Below are 20,362 nucleotides of genomic sequence, written 5' to 3' on the forward strand. Positions count from 1 at the left end.
ATATTGTTATTAACAAACTAATTAGTTGTCTAAAAATTTAGATTCTCACAGGTGTGACTTCAGAGCCTGGCATCCCTGGGTCATGTGTCTGGTTTCCTCATGGTAGGCATAGTGCTTTCTAGGGCTCTTACCAATGTATTCTGCCAGGACCTTCTGCGGTGCTCTGTAGTATGATTGATTCCTGATTCTCTCTAAAATCTTGTAAATGGGAATCTTGAAAACTATATTTACTGCCTGTATTGCCCTTAAGCCTACCACCGGTCTATCGGCGCCTCGGCTGCGTTTAGGTGAGCCGTTTCTATTCTCTTCTTTCATGGTGCTTGTTATTTTTGCCTTTCTGTCTTCCTCTACCTTGGCATATTTTTCAATCCACGCCTTTAGTTTTTCCATATTCTTCGGGAGAGTCTTTGCAAGTGATTGCTGGAGTGGGCAATCATCATCCAAGTCGTTCTTAAAAGACACGACTGCAAGTTCCTGATTACAAGCCGAGATCCTGTCGTAAACCTCATAGTACCTCTTGGCGTAGGCCTTACGACTTTCACTATCGCTAATCTTTAAAGCCAATAGGGAGCCTACCCTCAGTGGTTGCAATCTGTTTATAACAAACCTGACCACAAACATCTCGACCAAGCCTTTCCAACTCTTCGCACATCCTTTCGGGAGTTTATGAGACCAATCGGATGCTATTTCCCCAAATGACGATGGGAACACCTTACACAGTAGCTGCTCATTCCCACTCCACAAAGCCATTGAATTTAAGTATAAACAGATATAAAAGTTCAGGTCAAACTCACCATCATAGATCTGAAACCTCGGCATGCTAAACCTTTTCGGTGCTTTGAAAACATCCAACTCCACTGAGAATGGTGTCTTCGGCTGGGCGTTAGATGTGATCTCGGCATCGTGTCTCTTCCTACGGAGGTAATTTTTCAGGTCCTCCTTCGTTTGTCCGGGAGCTCAACTGTTAGTCAACTTCAGCCTTTTCGGCGCGTTGCTTCCTATGTAAGGGTACGTTCTCTTGGACTTCTCCACGTCCCCTGCATCATCGAAATAAAGGCCTTGCCCATGGATCTGCCGAGATCCCTTGACGTAGGTACCCTTGGTTCGTGGTGTCCTTTGAGACTTCCTCCGCATTGACTCTATCCACCTGGCATCTCGTGATTGCCGATATGAATTTCCTTGTCGCTTAGCATGTTATGGGACAGTTGGTACTGCCTTCTGTCCTCCCTTTTGGGCATCGACTTTAGCTATTGGTGCCGGTGCATTTTGCAAGAGAAATGCTGGTTGCATCACATTGTTCTACATCATAAAGTTGACTACTGTAGACACCCCATTTTTGACTGTCCTCAAGACTTGGATGTTATCATTTGAACACCCGATGATTGTGCTCTCTCGTGTTCGTTTTGAGTCCCTGAAGGTCTCGGCTGAGCGCCTTGCCTTGGAGCCTCTAATCTTGTCTGTTTTGTGCTTGGTTGTGGGCCAAGAGCTTGTTGCTTCACTTCTGGAGGAGAGAGTGACCTATCAACCATCCCCTTAGCCTGCCAGCCATGACTTGTGCCTGCCGGCCACCAGTGGTGGCCGATCAGCTATGTTGATGGCCGATTGGCTACATTGATGGCCGGCGGCCATTTTTCTCCTTTTTCAGATATTTGTTTGCCAGCTGTTGATCACTGATGCTCATCTCGATACACGTGTATGGAGGGATGAAGGCAAGCCTTTGGCTTGTTTTTCTATGTAATGGGGGGTCTCTCCCCCATTTGAGGGGTTACAAAAATTTGTGAGTAAATTTCCTCTCACTCTCTCTCTAGAATCCTCTCTCTCTTTCTATTTTGTGCTTGAAAGTGAGAGTTCTCTACACATTTGCACTAAGACCCTTAGCCAAACATCTTCATCTTGGAGCTGAGGTTCTTTGAGGCTTATTTGGAGCTCCTAAGGTTGGTTTGAGCTCAGAATTGCACCTATTTAGTGCTGTGCTTCAAAGGTATAAGACTTTACCTTATAAGCTTTGTTTTAGTTGCTTGCTTTGCCATCTTTTTACACTATTTTTGGCCTGGTTTTTAACTACACTATTTTTTAGGCCTTAACATGTTGGTTTGAGCCTATTTTGTGTTAGGGGGTTGTTTCTCCCTTTTATTCCTTAGCTTGTGAGCTTCTTACATCATCTTTTAACATACTAAAGTCAAACTTCTTTAAAACCATTGAATTCCAGGGGAATTTCAGTGGCAAAAACTTGGTTTTGAGGTCCAAAATAGGAGGGGGTGACCTCTCCTCCTTGTGTCTTGTTTGCAAGTGTAGATAGCCTAACATGTGACCATGTTTTTCTACCTTTTTGTGACTTGATCTTAGCATGTTTCAGCCTATAATTTGGCATGATTTAGCTCTATTTTGAGCTTTCTTGGTCATATGACTCATGTTTTGTATAGCTATAGTGTAAATGCCTTCACTAGCTTAGTGTTTTAAGGCCTCTAACATGTTTTGCATGAGATGATTGCATGTTGTAGCATCATTTAACATGTGATTTCATTGCATATAGCTCTATCACACTCTCACTTATTTCACTCTTTCTTTGCTTTTGAGAGTTGTGTTTTGAGCCTTGTTTGCGAGCTAACAAATGAGTATGTTTTTCTTGCCTTTTATGCTTCAATGTCAGCATGTTTTAGCCACTGTTTTAGCATGTTTCAGCTCTATTTTGAGCTGGTTTGGTCATTCGAGCTTGATATTGCATGCCTCTAGTGTAATACTCTTCACTAGTTTAATGCTTTTGGCTTTTGAACATGTTGTGCATGTGTTGCTTGCATGATTTAGTGCTATTTTTCATGCCATTTTAGCACTGAAAAGTCAGCAACCTCCCTCTATTCTTCACTTTTTTAATTTTCTTTGAAAGTGGTCTTGAGCCTCTTGTTGGCTTGAGTGTGAACTTGAGGCTCTCATGTCTAATGGTTTTAACCCTCTCTTGAGGGTTCCTCCTATCCAACATTATATGGCCTCTTTCATGCTCAAGACACTTGTGGTTTAGGCCACCTTTCTAATTAGAGGACTCTCACATTGGACTTAATCGGTTAAAGGACTAATCAGTAATCTAAAATGTGTAAACAAAACAAGGAAAGTAAAATTTGAGCAACATAAGCATGTTGTAGTTGCATTGCATGTGTTCAATCGGACGTTATATTGAACACAAGGTAGATTGGTTCATTTCATACTCAAAGTGATGAAATGAGCTAATCTCCTTTGTCTCTATCACCATTGATCATGCATGATAGGGTAGTGGTCCTTCGAGTCTTATTTGTGCATTCATTGACTTTGTACAAGCTTGACTCTTTGGCCATCATGCATTGAAAATGCTTGATTGGTGGCTTGAGAGCCAAGAATTACACTCCTTTGAGCTTGAGAAATGATAAGGAGGGTAATAATACATATATTGTTTGAGAATACATTGCTTTGCCTCTGTTTGCTCTCTGTTGTAGCAAAAGGGAGAATTCCAGGAAAAGGGTGGCCGACAGCCACTTATGGTAGCTGTAGACACCCCATTTTTGACCGCCCTTAAGACTTGGGCACCACTGATGTTTTGCTTGGCGGAGAAAGGTATGCAGGGAAAATGTTAAGTTTCTTCGGCAAGGCGAGAGGCAAATCCTTCAAAACACTTTGTTTAGGGGTTTGGAGTTGAAGAAGAGAGGAAAGGAAAGAAGAAAACTAGTTTGGGAGAAGTTCGGCATGGATCTGGGTAGAAGCGAGTTGAGCAGCCCTCGCTGAATCGGGCTCATCTGTCTGTACACTTGGAGTTAATCTATGAGGCCACCACCGTTGGAAAGAAAACTTCCGGGGCTTCATTTTTCATTCAAGAATCTCTCAAATCCAAGCCCGGAGGGTGGAGATATGATTGGTTGAAGTTAGGCATCATCCCGGTTGGACCGAAACTGAGCAGCCTTCACTAAAACAAGCATAACTTTTTGCACGGTTGGAATTTTGATGCAAGGCTGGTGCCATTGGAAAGCTTACTTCCGGGGCTTCAATGTTGACACAAGATTGACCTGAAAAGGAGTTCATATGAAGAAGTTATGCCCGTTTGAAGTTGGACTTGCAGAGCAGATTTTTCCTGTCGACCGGCCAAAACAAATGGCCGACCGGCAAAATAGATGGCCGACCGGCAAGAAAAGATGGCCGACCGACCAAGTTTGCTAGCCGATGACCTTCCGGAGTATTCTACAGATTGAATGGATGCCAGCTGTGGCAGCTGGAATGCACAGACCCTGCTCCCCATGCACGTGTGTGGCTGTTTTGCACCCTTTGCACACCCTTTGAACCCCCTAACCTTCTAGAAGCTTGAACCCTTTGGCCAAGCTTGGCCAGCTATTTTAGCTTCCTCTAGAAGCCTTGAACCCCTTTGACCCATTTCCCTTTACTTAGCTTGTAAGTTAAGTGCTCCCCTTGCTTATATAAGCACCATTCCTCTCCCTTTGTCTAGGTTGGATGGTTTAAAGCAAAAAAACCAAAGATATACCATGTATATCTGATATACATACATACATACAACCCTTGATCTCTCTCCATATCTCTCTCATTCAATCATTAAATACCCTTGTTCTTGGGCCATTTCTTCACCAACCCATAGCACCACACCCCTACACTTCATTCCAGCACATTGGAGGTCATTTGCAGAGGCTAGGAGCACCCAAACTTCAACCAAAAGCTGCTGGTTCATTGGTCTACAAAGGTGAGTCCTCTTCTTCCCTTTTCTAGCCTATTCTTGCATCATATCTAAGCCATAGTTGCTGGTATATTTGAGCTCCGGCCAAAACTGAAAGTAGCCTTCTTTTGAGCTGTATTTCATCTTTCACTAAGGGCTCAACCCTATTTGAGCCCTCCATATTGCACTTGCTTCAATATCCTCCTTGAATGCCATAATCTTGCATAGAATTTTTGGCTTGCGTGTGATCTGTTTTGGAGCATGATGTAAACTGTAAATAGGCTTATTTTGAGCCTCTCTTCAACATTGAAGAAGGGCTCAACACTGTTTGGGACCTCCATGCTATACTTGCCTTTATACTCTCTTTTGGTCCCCATTTTTGCATGCTTTGGCAGCCCATTGTGCTTCCGTTTTTGATCTTTTTACAGGCCTAGAAAAGGTCTTATTTTGACCTTCTTAACATGTTTTATTAAGGGTCATTAGCTGTTTGTTGAATATTTTGCACACTTTGTGTTATAGCCTCTTTTTGAGCCTCATTTTGCATTGCATTTCTAGCATGTTTGTATACTGTTTTTGGGTTTTTACAGTTCTGTAAAGTGGCTTATTTTGGGCCCCTCTTCAATGTTGTTGAAGGGCCCTAACCTGTTTGGAGTTAGCAGCTGTGAGTTGCTTCATAACCTCATGTTTGGGGCCATTTTTGCATGCCATTGTTGCCCTATCTTTGCTTGTTGTTTGGCCATGACTTGTACTAGAAAAATGCTTATTTTGAGGCTTCCTTGCTTCTGTCTATTCATTCCATGTACCAATCATGCATGCTTTGTATAGCTGTAGTTCATTCTATGTGCCTAATTTGCATTTCGGGAGAGATTCCATGCATCGGGTGTGTTTTCGCCTCATTTCGGGGCTGTTTTCCCCCACTTTTCAGTGCTGAAATCCCATTAGCATGTTTGCATATCATTTTCCATGTCATTTGCATTGCGTATGCCATTGCCTCGGTTTGCGTGCCCGCGTGCACGCATTTCGAGGCACATCATTTTCATCCATCGGCCTCTTATGTGAGTGTGGCTGAGGCTCTCTCATGTTAGTATAAGCCCATGTTGCATTCTATATGCCACTTTAGCCATTGCATTGCATATGCCATTGCCTCGGTTTGCGTGCCCGTGTGCACGCATTTCGAGGCACTTCATTTTCATCTTAAGGCCTCCTATGTGAGTGTGGCTGAGGTCCACTTGTATTGGTGTAAGCCCATCTTGCATTGTGTATGCCATGTTTCAAAGCGTTGTGCATGTTATGTTGTTAGCATTGTGCATGCCATGTAGTTGCATAGCATGCTTGTATTCTTGTTTGCATACCTAGGTTGCATTGCATTGGCATGCATGCCTTGCCTCTTGATCATGTGATAGAGGTTGGGCTTTATGTGTTTGTTTGGTTTGCATGACATTTTAAATCAAAGCGCATACTTGGTTTCTTGGACCATCACGCATCGAAATGCGCAATTGGTGGTCCGAGAATCAAGGAACGTACCCCTTTGAGTCAAAAGCATGATAAGGGATGTGTTGGTGCACACATTTGCTTGAAATTTCATGCCATACACTGCCTGTCCTTTGTTGCTGTCAAAATTGTCTTCTGCAGGAAGTTTCTGCCGACCGGCAACATTCAGTGCCGACCGGCTATTTATTCAGTGCCGATAGCTTTATCTCCAGCCGATGGATATTGTACACGGCCGGTGGCTATTCCTCCCAGCCGATGATGTTCTGCAATGCTCATAGAAGGTTCTCCGGGACTTTGACAAGTTTTCAGAGAAGAAAAGGCAGTGAAAACAGAGGCAGTAGTGCTATGGCAACGAGTTTCCGGGCAAGTTGGATCGAACGTGCATTATTCACGCATCCCAAGGCGGGGGGCTGCGGCCATCTTCCCTTGGCACCTTTTTTTGATTAGACTAGAAGTTTTGTAATAATTATTCGGGCTGTATTATTATTTTGGTCCCTCCGAGTGAGGGCGTGTCTGTAATAAGTGTGTGTGCATGGTGTGCATGTCTTCCAATCCCCACTTCTTTCTTCCCTTTTATTTACCTGCTTATGATGGTAGATTAGGGCATATTTAAATTAGCATAACAGTATGATAGCATGCGTGCATCCATACATTTGTCTTACATGCACCGGGCTCGGCACATCATGCTAACTGCACTTGTATTTCAATCCCAAGTTGAGTACTTGTTAGTTGCAGCATTTCACATGCCATCTTTAGGATAGCCGAGCCTGTTTAGATTGCATCTTTGCATGTGTTGCATTAGCCATTTTTAACATGAACTAGGATCATGCATATGATTACTGACCTGTTTCTGTTTTGGCTCAGAGTACTAGGTAAGCTTTTATGCTTTAGCATATCGCATGCGTGTGAGTGTTGCCATGACAGTATGATTACCATGAGGCTAGCTGCTTATGTGATATAACTGCTTGAATGCCTGTGGATGGAGGTTGAATTACCTAAATTGGAATAATGCATTAAAACTGTGAGTTTTAAGCCCACTAGATAGTGGCAAAATCATCTTTTCTAAAAGCCCACTTGAGGGTGGCAAAATCTGCATTTTAGCCTACTTGCGAGTAGCAAACCATTTTCAAAACAAACATGAAATGTTTTGTTCCAATTTGGGCGATTTGGTCTATACTTGTTTGCTGCGCGCATAACATAGTAATTCTAGGCTAATAATCGGATTAAGAACATATAACGTTTTCAAAATTGGATATCACGGTTAGTAGAGGCCGGTCTTCAGACCGGGCGAGAGGGGGTGCTCATAACTGACCTTCCCCGATCGTACCCAAGTTCCCGAGCCGAGGCAACTTTGGTGATGACGGACACGTGGCCTTCGGCACCGAGTCAGGGTTTCCTAAATTTCCCCATTTTAAAATATTTAGGTGGCGACTCTGTATCTGGCAAAGCAGTCCATGTTTGGCACTTCTTTTCAAAAAATCTGTTTCTCAAAACGATTTGCCGGATTTGGACTCTTTGGTTCAGATTAAGAACCGTGATACAAATCGAGTCCGAACTGTAGTAGCATGAGGTCCCCCTCCGCAGGCGCGTCTACAGTAGCCGACCGGCCATCACTGAAAAAGTTGTTCAGAATGTTCCTGTGTTGGGGCAAAAGCAGTCTAGAAATTGGTGCAATATTCAGAGATCAAAGCAAAGTGCAAACAGAGGCATCCAAAGGCAAGGCGGTGGATTTTCGGAAGGAAGCCAACTAAGCATGCATACATCCTTCGCCCGCGAGGCCACTTTATTGCTTTATTAGCTAGTTGTAGCTAATTAATATATGTGTTGTAATTAATTAGTTTAATATTTTTTGTAATATATTAATTAGCTTAGCATAGCTAGTTATTCAATTGTGTTGCAATTAATTAGCTTAGAATAGTTAATTAGTTCGTTTTGTAATAATTAGCTTAGCTTAGTGTAGCTTAGCTTATTTATTCGGACCTTCCTTCATGAGGGCGCAATGTTGTAATAAGCGTGCGTGTGTGTGTGTATGTCTTCCAACCCCACGTCTTTCTCCCTTTTATTTAACTGCTTTCTATGGTTAGATTAGGGACTGTAGACGTCCCCGAACGCCCCGGGAGGGTGAGTCCCGTTCGGTTCATTTTTGGGGTCACTACAGCTCGGACTCTCAAATCGTCACGGTTCTAAGTCTGAACCAAAGAGTCCAAATCCGGCAAATCGTTTTGAGAAAACAGATTTTTTGAAAGAAGTGCCAAACATGGACTGCTTTGCCAGATACAGAGTCGCCACCTAAATATTTTAAAATGGGAGAATTTAGGAAACCCCGACTCGGTGCCGAAGGCCACATGTCCGTCATCACCGGAGTTGTCTCGGCTCGGGAGCTAGGGTACGATCGGGGAAGGTCAGCTATGAGCACCCCCTCTCGCCCGATCCGAAGATCGGCCTCTACTAACCGTGATATCCGTTTTTGAAAACGTTATGTGTTCTTATTCCAGTTATTAGCCTAGAATTACTATATTATGCGCACAACAAACAAGTATAGACTAGATTGCCTAAGTTGGAAATAAGCATTGCATATCCGTTTTGTTTTTTTAGAAAACACTTTGGAATTTGCTACTCGCAAGTAGGCTAAAACACGGATTTCAACGAGTTTTTTCAACTCAAACAATCCAACCTTCACCCACAGGCATTCAAGCAGTTTATCACATAAACATTTAGCCGCATGGCAAGCATACTGTCATGGCAACACTCACACGCATGCAACATGCTAAAGCGAGAATACTTACATAGTACTCCGTGCCAAAACAATAAACTAGTTAGCAAACATGCATGTCCTAGTTCGTGTTAAAAATGGCTAATGCAACACACACAGGGTGCAATCAAAGTAGGCCCGGCTAACCTAAGCATGGCATGTGAAATGCGATCAATTGATGCACGTATTCAATTTGGAATTGAAGTACAAATGCAGTTAGCGTGATGTACCGAGCCCAATGCATGCAATACAAATGCATGAATGCATGCATGCATAGCATAAAGTATGCTAAATTAAACATGCCCTAATACTAACCATCAAAGCAGGTAAGTAAAAAGGAAGAAAGAAGTGGGGATTGGAAGACATACACACCACTCACACACACTTATTACAGATTTGCCCTCGCTCGGAGGGACCAAATAAATAATACAAATTAATTAACTACGTAAGCTAATTAAATATTACAAATTGCCAAATCAGCTAAGCAAATTAACTAAAGCTAGAAAAATAGATAAACCGCCCTGGGAGAAGAGCTCGATGCAATGCATGCTCGATCCTGCTCGGAAATACACTGCCATGCATGGGCTGCCTCTGTTTTCTTTCTTTTACTCCTCTGGAGGCTGCCAAAACCTCAGGACTGCTTCCTTGGACACTGGGGAACACCACCGGCCGAATGGGATTGCCACCGGCAGTGGGATGTGGCCACCGGCCATTGGTGAAGCTATCGGCAGAGAGAGGATTGCCGGTCGGCACTTTGCACTGCCGGTCGGCAGAGTGTTCCTGCAGAATCTGCAATTGACAGCAACAGAGGGCAAGGCAAAGCATGGCAGCACAATTCAAGGCATATATGCACCAATCATGTCCCCTATCATATTTGTGACTCAAAAGGACATGTGCCTCGATTCTCGGACCACCAATCACGCATTTCCATGCATGATGGCCCAAAGAATCAAGTGTGCAATTTTCATGTCAAATGAAATGCAAACCAAACAAACAAACCAAGGCCCAATTCCTATCACCAAGTCAAGGAACAAGGCATGCATGCGAGATGTTATGCAACCTAGGCATATAAGCTAAGGATGCAACATGGCATGGCAAGGCACTTATGCAAGCATACAAGCACACATGTAGCAATGCCAACTAATGGCAAGATGGACTTAGACATGATTTAGGCAGCTCTAATAAGGCCCAAAACAGTGGCTAAAGTGACCAAAACAAGGGACCAAAATACACATACACGCATGCACAAATGCTTAAGCATCAAAGGGCTATTTCTAAGCACATTTGAATGAAGCAATCATGGACAAATAGCATGCAAGGTAAGCATTGAAAATCATGTTAGGATGGTGTCAAACCAAGCAACAAGATAGGCTAAACATTAGCATGCAAATGGTCCAAGTACTTGAAGCAAGTCAAGGGGACTTGAACCATGGCTAAGCCAACCAAGCCTCACAAGGCTAAGAGGGATTAAGATAGGTTCAAGACAGACCTAGACTATGCCAAGGGGGCCCCCTAGATGACATCTAAGTGGCTCAATTTCAAAGCATGCACAATGGCCAAAACATGGAACATGCTACACAAGCTTTCAAGGCATTAAAGATGCATCCAAGGTAAACATATAGGCATGCAAATGGGACTGAAATGACATAGTGGATGGTTCCAAATCACCAAATCAATGCGAAAATGTCATGCTATACATTCACATACTTCAGGCCAACAAGCCGGAATGCAAAGAGGCTATACTAAGCATGCCAAATCTGACCCAAACAACTATGGACAGACCTAGAACATAGCAAAATACGCACAAAAACTTCACAAGACTAAGCCTAAAACATGCTTGAACAAGGGCTAACAACCTAAGGCATATTAAGGCAATAACAAGGCATTACATGGTAGGTATGCTAAGCATGCATGGTGTACCAAAACCAACAAAAGACAGAGGTATGTTATGACATATTAAGCATAAAAAACAGCCAAGGCATGGTCAACATGAAGCTTAGCTAGATGCTCCCTCAAGAGGCCAAAAATGGTCCGTTTCAAGGACAACAAGGAGAGGGGATGGCCCTCCCCTTTTGGAGACTTCAAGGCGCCATCTTCACCACTGAAATCCCTCAAGATTTCAGTGGTGAAGATGCCCAAACACCAAAGTCTCGAAACTTGCACAAAATAGCACAAAATGAGGCCTTTCAAGGCCTAAGAGGGATCAAACACCTCCAAACCACAAAACACTCTAAACAAACAATTTAGAGGGCCTAAAAACAGAACGTTTTTGTATTATACACTAAGCTCAAAAACGATTTTAAGATAGGCAAAAACAAGATGCAAAAATAGGGTAAAAAGGGGTAAGATTCTTACCCTTGAAGACCTCTTCAACAATGATGCTCCAACAGCTCATTCTAGGTTGAAAACAGCTCCAAAACTTCAAAACCAACCTCTTAGAACCTCAGTAGCTAAGTGAAGGTGAAACACTATGTGTTTGTGTGCAATAGTAAGACACAAACACACTAAAACACACACAAGAGGGAGATATAGAGATAGAAAGTGTATGGTTTCTAACCCTAGAACTCATGAACCCTAAAAATGGCTATCTAAGCTCTCCAAAATATCTCAAGTGTCTAACCCTTGCAACAAGAGAGAAGACCCTCTCTTATAGGGCTTATTGTCTTGTAAAGCTTACAAGACAAGCTTCTAAAGAGAGAGATCCCTCCATACACGTGTATGGAGGGGAGCAAAAAGCAAGACAGCTGTCTTAAAATATCTGCAAAAGCAGATGCACAGTAGTCGGCCGGCCATAGATGCCATTTTGGCAAAAAATAGTGCCGACCGGCAATATACATTGCCGGTGGAAGCAAAAACCAGCCGGTGGCCTTTGGCCATGGCCGGTGGTGTGTGGGGATGCCTCATAAGGCACTCCCTACCCTTCCAAGGCAAAATGCAAGTGTTTGGTGCAAAACCAGACACTAAACGGTCGAATTCGGAGATCCTGAGGCAAGGCACGTAGCCGAGACCTCCGGGAACTCCAAACGAACACAAACATGGATGATCACCGAGTGTTCAAACGGTGACGTCCAAGTCTTGAGGATGGTCAAAAATGGGGTGTCTGCAGGGACAATTTCAGTTTAGCATACCTTATGCTTGCATGCTTGCATCATTCATTTGTCTTCCATGCACCGAGGCTCGGTGCATCATTCAAACTGCATCGTATTTCAATACTTATTTGAATACGTGTTTCAAAGCATATTATCAAATTGTTGCATTCATATGCTATCTTAGTAGCCGAGCCTATTAATTGCTTTATTGCATGTATTGCATTAGGGATCTTAGCATAGCTAGGATCATGCATTATTTCTAACTAGCTTTTGTTTTGGCTTGGAGTACACTGTAAGTTTTACGCTTTAGCATACTTGCATGAGTGTGAGTGTTGCCATGTTTTTCATGCTTGCCATGAGACTATTTGCTTAAGTGATTAACTGTGGATGAAGGCTTGGTTGTTTGAATTGGAATAATTCAATGATTGTGAATTTTAAGCCCGCTTTGCGAAGTGGCAAATCATGTTTTAAGCCCACTTGAGGGTGGCAAATCCGCGTTTTAGCCCACACGAGGGTGGCAAATTCAGGCCATTTTCGAAAGCAAACATGAGTTGAATTCGTTCAAATTCTTGCGATTTTAGTCTATACTTGCTTGTGTGCGTCACATAGTAAAGTTAGCTAATAACTGGATAAGAACACATGAGGTTTATAAAACATCATATCATGATAGTAGAGGCCGATCTTTGATCGGTCGAGCGGGGGTGCTCATTTCAGGACCTTCCCCTCTCGTACCCAAGTTCCCGAGTCGAGGCAACTTTGGTGATGACGGACACGTGGCCTTTGGCATGAGTTAGGGTTTCCTAAATTTTCCAAAAACAAAATATTTAGATGGCAACTCTGTAATCTGGCAAAGCAGTCCAGTTTTGGCAATATTTGATTTAAAATCTAATTTTTCAAAATGATCTACCGGATTAGACTCTTTGGTGTTTATCAGTCTCATATTGCACTTTGTGAGATTAGATTCAGAACCGTGACAGGAGTCCGAACTGTAGGACCAATTCGAGCTCTCCGAAAGGGGGCGCGAAGAAAGTCGAGTCTACAACTACTGTCTGCAAGTCTGTCAACTTCTTCGCCATTTCCTTTAACTCTTCATCCCTTCTCAAGCATCTATCATTCCATACCTGAATATCGCCTTCATGGTAGTACTCATCTCGGTTGCCTTTCATATTCCCATTTCGATCCCGGACGACATTGGTCACCTTGGGATCTACCCCATGCACTTCTTCATTGTTGTTTCCCCCTCCAATATTGGAATCCATGTGTTCTTCCTCCTCACCGTGAATGTCGTCCTTCATCTTCACTTCCTGTCTATTGTTTGCCATCTATCCTTACTAAATTCCCACAGACTGTGCCAAATTGTGGGTGTCGATTTATGACTTTACAACTAAATAGGGAACTTAGCTGGAGAGCACGTAGTAGAATAGACAAGCACCTACCAACAAGAAGACAAGAATACCTCGGTGGCTCGTCCACCTAGGGGCATTCCAACGATCAAGTTAGTCAATCTTATCTCTCAAAGATATCAAACAAGTACTTAATGCACAAGTAAAAGCATGCCTTAGACCCACAGGGGTGCCTCACATTTATAGCCAACAGTGCCCTAGTCCCCTAGAAAGTCTCACTTCATAGGACTTAAGCACAATGTTTATCTCGGACTCTTAGCTAGATAGGGATAAACTCCTCGAGAGCCTTATCATTATCTAGACTAAGTGTCCTCTCTTATCTAGGACTCCTGTCCCCTATCCAAATATCTCGGATTCCAGCATTGCCACATCGAACCTCGGCAACGTGCCTAGCCCACATGGCGCTTCAGCCGACTCCTTAGCGGCACCTCGGCCACGTGGCGTCATTCTCAAAATACATCTCCACAGAAAGCAATAATTAGCTTTACTTACTTCCACTAGTATGGAGAATGTTGAACAAAAGTATAGATAAATTTAATGTTTTTTAAAAATTTAATAAATTTGATATTTTCTTTTATGTGGACAAAAATACCCCATTCTCGGGGTATGAAATTGATGGTAAATTTTTTAACTATTACAATGTAATGTTAAAAAAATAATAATTAATTAAAATTAAAAAAAAACTAAAATTGTCATGTGAGAGCCCAACAAACTTTTATGATAAATGGTTATTTAATTGTTGACCATTTATTCTTAATTTTATGTACTGTATCTTTCATTATTTTTATAACAAGTTAATCCAAATTAGAAAGACCTGGATATTATTTTTGTGTGGTTGAATTTTCAAAACTTATTTTGAAAAATTAAAAATAAATTTAATAAAAATAAATACAAACAAAAAAAAAATGTTTTCAGACTTTTAAAAATTATTTCTATACCAATAAATAAATAAATAAATAAAATTTTAAAATGAAAAAGAAAAACAATAAGAGTGTTTTGGACTTATTATAAAAAAAACAACTATTTAATTTAGACAACATTTAAATTTTTACAACTTCCTATACAATTTTTACAACTTCCTATACTAATGAAGGTAGTTGTACCAATTTAATGCTTAATAGGAATTTTACCTATCTAAACATTACTATAGAGTGTACATTTACTTTGCCTATTAACTATTTCATGTTTTTACTCCAACCATGCTCTTTATTTTAGCTATTCATCCAAATACTATTAATTTTATAGAATGTCACATCAGCAACAAAGATGGAGGGAAATGATCCTAATGAGTAAATACATTTTGCCTAGCCTTTGAAGGTTAGCTACATGTAACTAGTGAATGTGAGTTGAGCTAAAATGTCTAATCATATGACTAGTGCATTGGAGTTGAAAAAAGTGAGTTATACTAGATATTTTGACTAAAAAACATTATATGTCTAGTGGGTTGGAGATGCTATGTTAACAAAAGCCTTAATACTTCACATGTTAAGAGTTTGAAAATATTTTGACTTAACCAACTCAAAGGGATGAGATTGATGAGAATGTTGTTGGGAATATTGGAGAGCATTGAGGTTCTTTTTGGAAATTCTTTAATTTTAAAATATTGAACACTTGAGAAAGATGAAAAATATTTATCATGTTGAGGTATTGAGAATTGTTGATAGAAATATATGTTATTTTTGGCATTATGAAAATTCTGGGTGAATTCTTGTGCATGAATAAAAATGGAAGATTGATGAATTTTTTTTAAGAATATTATGATTCTTGGTTGAGTTGGGAAAGAGGAGATTGAACATGTGATTGTTATTCCTATGCTGAAATAATTGAAAATATGAGATTATGAGTTATACTTGTCCTCTTGAAGTTTATATTTTGTATAGAGATAATTGTTCAGGCAACCGTAAAAGGTAGTATTGATTATTGTAGAAATTACATGTGAAATAAGTAAATGGAAATATTTACAAATTCATGCATGGCATTGAACATTGCATAATCTCATGATTTAATCCTCGCATTAGATTTAAGAAATTGATTATTTTTCAAATCGATTCATTAGGAATATTTAAAATGTGTTGAGTTATGGGGTAAATACGTTTGGTAAGTCCAGATAGGGGTATAGATTGGTATTGTTTAAGTTGGCTTGAGTGTCAAGGGTGAAAGACCCAAAACACGCGCAGAGTAGGTACCACGTGCCTTCTGGTTGGGACCGGTAAAGTGGAGATTGGTAGTGCTAGTTATGCCTACTTATAGACACCAGTCTACGAATTACCAGTGTCGTATTTACCGCCTCTTGTTCTATCGAACGGATCTTTGAATTGGTTATGTTTTTGAACAAGTGCATGGAGTGAGAATTTCAAAATGGGAAAATCTATGATTTTGGAAATGGCATCTCATATGCATTGCACCTCATGATATTGTTAAACTGCATGCACTTTATTTAGATTATCTCTACTGGGCTTTATGCTCATCCCTTAGTAGAAACCATTTTTTAGGCGATTGTGGTGTGCCTTCGCCGAAGTGAAGGTGTGGAGGATCTTTTTGGAGCACAAGGCTCAGTTATTTATTTGTTTTGTTTTGTTATGCAAGTTAAGGGCTATCTGTGTATGGGTTTGAAAACTATAGCGATTCTGGTTTAAGACCTGACCCATTTGATATTCTAGATTTCAGTTTCATTGTTTTGTATTGTTGTTCATGTCTTATTTCCCTTATACCTCTTTGAGTTTGGCTTTTGGGTTTGTAGACACCCCATTTTTGACTGCCTCTAAGACTTGGGCGCCTCAGGTTGATCACTTGACGATGAAAAGATACGTTGTACAAACGTTCGATTTCCTTCACAAGAGGCTTCGGTTTTGAGTTTCTAAATCCCAACCTTACACCCCATTTTTGACTAAAACTGTTTTAGACCAAAACTATTTTAGACCTTAAAACCCTATTTTTCAAAATATTTTTTCAAATGCTTCTATGATGTTCTGAGGCTCGTATTTCGATTAAAATATTGCACTTTTCGGTAAACCGAGCAAGGACAAAATGGAAGTGAGGTGAACTCTTTAAAAAAATCTTTAAAAACATCTTATTTGTAGCTTTAGAGTTGAAGGAAATAGGAGGGGTTGGAAGAAAACTAGTTGGGTAAAAGGTTGGGCATCAAGCCGTTAAGAAATAAATGAGCAGCCTTCACTAAAATAGGCAGATATCTTTTTACATTTAGAATTTAGATGTGAAGCTACCACCATTGGAAAGTAGACTTCTGGAGATTCAATTTAGACTGGAGAATTACCTAAAACTGAGTCTGGATGAGGAAGATATGCTCGTTTAAAGTCGGGCTTGAAAAACAGTTTTTCTTGCAAGTAGTTAGCCGACCACTAAGTAGCAGACCAGTTGATAAAAATTCTGGCCAATTCAAGTGCCCGGACGGCCAATGTCCCGGTTGGCCGATTTTGGTGGCCGGCCGTCCCCCAAGTGGCCGGCCGACCGACCAAGTTTCTCGGCAGAGCAGATATTTTGCTGCCAGCTGTTCTCACAGGTGCATGCACTGCACCAGCTATCTCTATACGGATATTTCTGAGATAGTGACATATTTTTCTATATATACTTGACCTTCCCTTATATTTTCAAGGTTAGAAAAAAATTACAAAAGCTCAAATTCATAAAAAGCTCTCTCTCTCTCTATCTTGCAACACACACACACACACACACACACACACACACACACTACCCATACACTTCCTAAACCAAATATTTGAGGCTCTTTGCTGAGATTCTTGAGCTAAAATTTCAGCTCTTGAAAGTGGATATCTTGTGGTTTGTGAACAAAAGAGTAACTCCGTTTCAAGAGGTATAACTTTGGCCTTCTTTGCACTACTTCTGCCCTCTCTTTCTTTGCTATTTTTGGACTATTTTTACATGTTTTAATGGGCTGAAACTTGTGGTTTAAAGTTACCAAAAGTGGAGGGGTTAATCCCCCTTTTCTTGAACCTTGTTATCTAAGCTTTTACCCTTGTGTTTCCCACTTGATTCTTAACTTTTGGCCACTGATTTTCAGAGTTTTAAGAGGATAAAACATGTGATTTTAAGGTCCAAAAAGTGAAGAGGTTAGCCACCCTTCCTTAGTCTTACTTACTAGTTTTCTTCTCACTTATTTATCTGATTTTAGCCACTATATTTTTAGGCTATTTTTGGACTTTTTTGGACTATTTTCAGAGACTAAAATATGTGGTTTTGAGGTCCAAAAAGTGGAGGGGTAGTTAGGCTTGTTTACTAGCTTTATTTCTCTCATATTTTATCTCACTTTTTTAAGCTTTTCAAACCTATTTTCCAATACTATTTTGCTATTTTTAGGACTGTTTTAGTGTGTTTACTTATTTATACTTTGAATATTCGGCTTTTGTTGTTGTAAGTCCTCATAGGTTTGGTGGTTTAGACCTTAGACACCAACCTATTTGACTTGATAGCTTTTATTTCATGCTTTTCATACATGTACTCATACTTGCAATAATCACCTCTGCAACCTCCCTTTTTTCTTGGTTTTCTTTGTTTGAGAGTCGTTTCAAACGAGAGTAATTTGAGGCATATGAAAGAGACCCTTCCATGCTTAATGGTTTAATCTCTTCAGAGGTTCGTTACCAAGACATTATATCTCTCTCATGCCAAGAACAACTCCTTGTTTGACACTTCTCTTCATTTAGTGGACATAACTTTCATTTTGGACTAAAATGATTAAAGAATCGAAAGGTAATTAAAAAGGGGTAATAAAATTGAACTAAAAGAAGCAAGAGAATAAAATCAAGTTGGGTTCAATTGAACGTTAATTGAACACATTGAGTCTTAAGTCATTTCATACTCTCTAGTGATGATAATGGTTCAAGAATCAATGTCTACCACTTCTCTTGAGGTAACTCCATGATAGGGAGCAGGTTGTTTTTGTTGGTATTTCATTTTCATTCATTAAGCCTTTGTCTCATCGATTCATAGATCATCATGCAACAACCTTGCGACCATTGATGATTTGTAAATTGATTATACTCGTCCCTTGATCAATTTCATGATAGAGAGAGGCATAGAGGATAAACATTCACTGGAAACACTCTGTTTTTGCTCTGTTTCTATTTTGTTGCAGTAGGGCAGTACCAAAAATTAGTAGCCGGCCGGCCACCCTTGAAATCGGCCGACCATTTTCCTTGGCCAGCCGGCCACTTCTTGTTGAGCAAACAGTGAGATTTTTCTTGCAAAACAGAGTAGGAGCTGAGGCAAAAATAGAATTATTTTCTGACTGCGGACATAACAGAATTAGGCAGCAAAACAGAGGCATTTTTGGGGGGATGTTCTTGGTTGCATGTGTGGTTCTTCAGTTCCCACGCAAATTAGATTTCATATAATGTGTTGTAATTAATTAGCTTTCAATTTGTAATAGCTAGTTACTTAGTTAATTATTTTCGTGTTGTAACTAATTAGTTAGTTTAATTCTAATTTGTAATAAGTAGTTAGTGTAGTTAATCCATTTCTTTGGTAATGTAATAATTAGTTAATTAGTGCATTCATTTGAACCCTTTTGCATAAAGGCAAAACTGTAATATTGTGTATATCTTCCACCCCCCGTTTCTTTTTCCCTTTTATTTACTTGCTTATGATGGATATCATAGAGTATCGTGTTTTCTTTAGCATTTTTCATGACTTGCATCCATTTGTCTTGCATACATAAAGGTTCGGCTCATCATATTAATCAATGTCAATTTCAAAGTCCTTACTTGAATACGTGCTTAACTGCATGCTATAAATTGATTCACATGCCATACTAGTAGCCAAGCCTAGTAATTGCATGTTGTATGTGTTACATTAGTCATCTTGCATAGTAGAGCATGCATTTTTCTAATGATTTTATTTCCTATGGCTTGCCTCGATTAAGTACTAGGTGAGCATTTTCGCTTTAGCATATTACATACGTATGATTGTTGCCATGAAAAGCATAATACCATGAGGCTACATGTTTATTTGATATATCTCTTGAATGCCTGTGGATGAAGGCTATTTTCTTAAACTGGGATAATTTGATTAAAGTACATATGAGCCCACTTTTTTCAAGTGACACATATTCAAACAAACATGAAATCAAAGCATTCCCAAATTGAGCGAATTAGTCTATACTTGTGTGCATCACCTAGTAAAGATAGCAAAATAATCAAAACAAGAGCATATACTGTACATAAAAATCATATCATGATTAATAGAGACCGATCTTTGATCGAGTGAGTGGAGTGCTCAATTCATGACCTTCCCCTCTCATACCTAAGTTCCCGAGCCGAGACACATCGATGATGACGGGCAAGTGGCCTTTGGCATGAGTCACAGATTTCCTGAATTCCCCAAAAATATTTAGGTGGCGATTCTGAAATCTAGCAATGCAGTCCATTTTTGGCATTTTTGATTCAAAATTGATTTTTCAAAAGATTTTTCGGATTTGGACTCATTTGTGTTTATCTGTTTCACATTGCACTTGTGAAACCAGATTCTGAACCACGGGAGTCTGAATTGTAGGGCTAATTGTATCCGAGAGGAGCACGAAAAGCAAGCTACAGGGTTGTGTTAGTTGCATTTGGAACAAGTTGGTACCTTGTTTTTCAAAAACCTTGTTGCCCAGTGTAGACATCCCATTTTTGACCACCCAAAAGACTTAGGCGCTTGGTTCGATGCACTCGATGATGAAAGTTGAATTATGAATTTGCAACGATTCGGATTCTGTTAGGCTTTTAAAATAACTTCAAATCTTCAACATTTACCTTGTTTGAACCTGTGGGTTTTATTTTTGGACCTTTTCCCAGCCTGAGTTGAGTTTGAACGAAAAAAACAGGGGAGGCCATCAAAGCCTGGTCGTGCATCAGTGATGGCCGGCCGTGGCTATGAATGGCTGGCCAGCCCTCGATAGCGATAAACACTATTCTGGGCGGGAGCC

At 40.4% G+C, this 20,362-nt stretch overlaps 1 protein-coding gene across 1 annotated transcript; it reads right to left on the minus strand.

The window, feature by feature from the left end:
* Window positions 1-45: 45 nt before the first annotated feature.
* On the minus strand, window positions 46-13,338 carry LOC145791578 (uncharacterized). The gene is made up of 2 exons (XM_082871943.1): window positions 13,063-13,338; window positions 46-723 (listed from the first exon to the last, which is right to left on the minus strand). The coding sequence occupies exons 1-2, from the start codon at window positions 13,336-13,338 to the stop codon at window positions 46-48; spliced, it is 954 nt and encodes a 317-aa protein (XP_082728069.1).
* Window positions 13,339-20,362: the final 7,024 nt, after the last annotated feature.

This window comes from Camellia sinensis, chromosome 5 (assembly GCF_055761805.1).
Source record: "Camellia sinensis isolate YWXY chromosome 5, ASM5576180v1, whole genome shotgun sequence".
Lineage (NCBI taxonomy): Eukaryota > Viridiplantae > Streptophyta > Magnoliopsida > Ericales > Theaceae > Camellia > Camellia sinensis.

Excerpts from the sequence above, each read along its gene's own strand:
- LOC145791578 (XM_082871943.1), bottom strand. The coding sequence starts at position 13,338 with ATGGCAAACAATAGACAGGAAGTGAAGATGAAGGACGACATTCACGGT. Across the intron at positions 724-13,062 it reads AGTTGACAGACTTGCAGACA|CTACTGTGTAAGGTGTTCCC; the intron begins GTAGTTGTAGAC and ends GGGAATGAGCAG.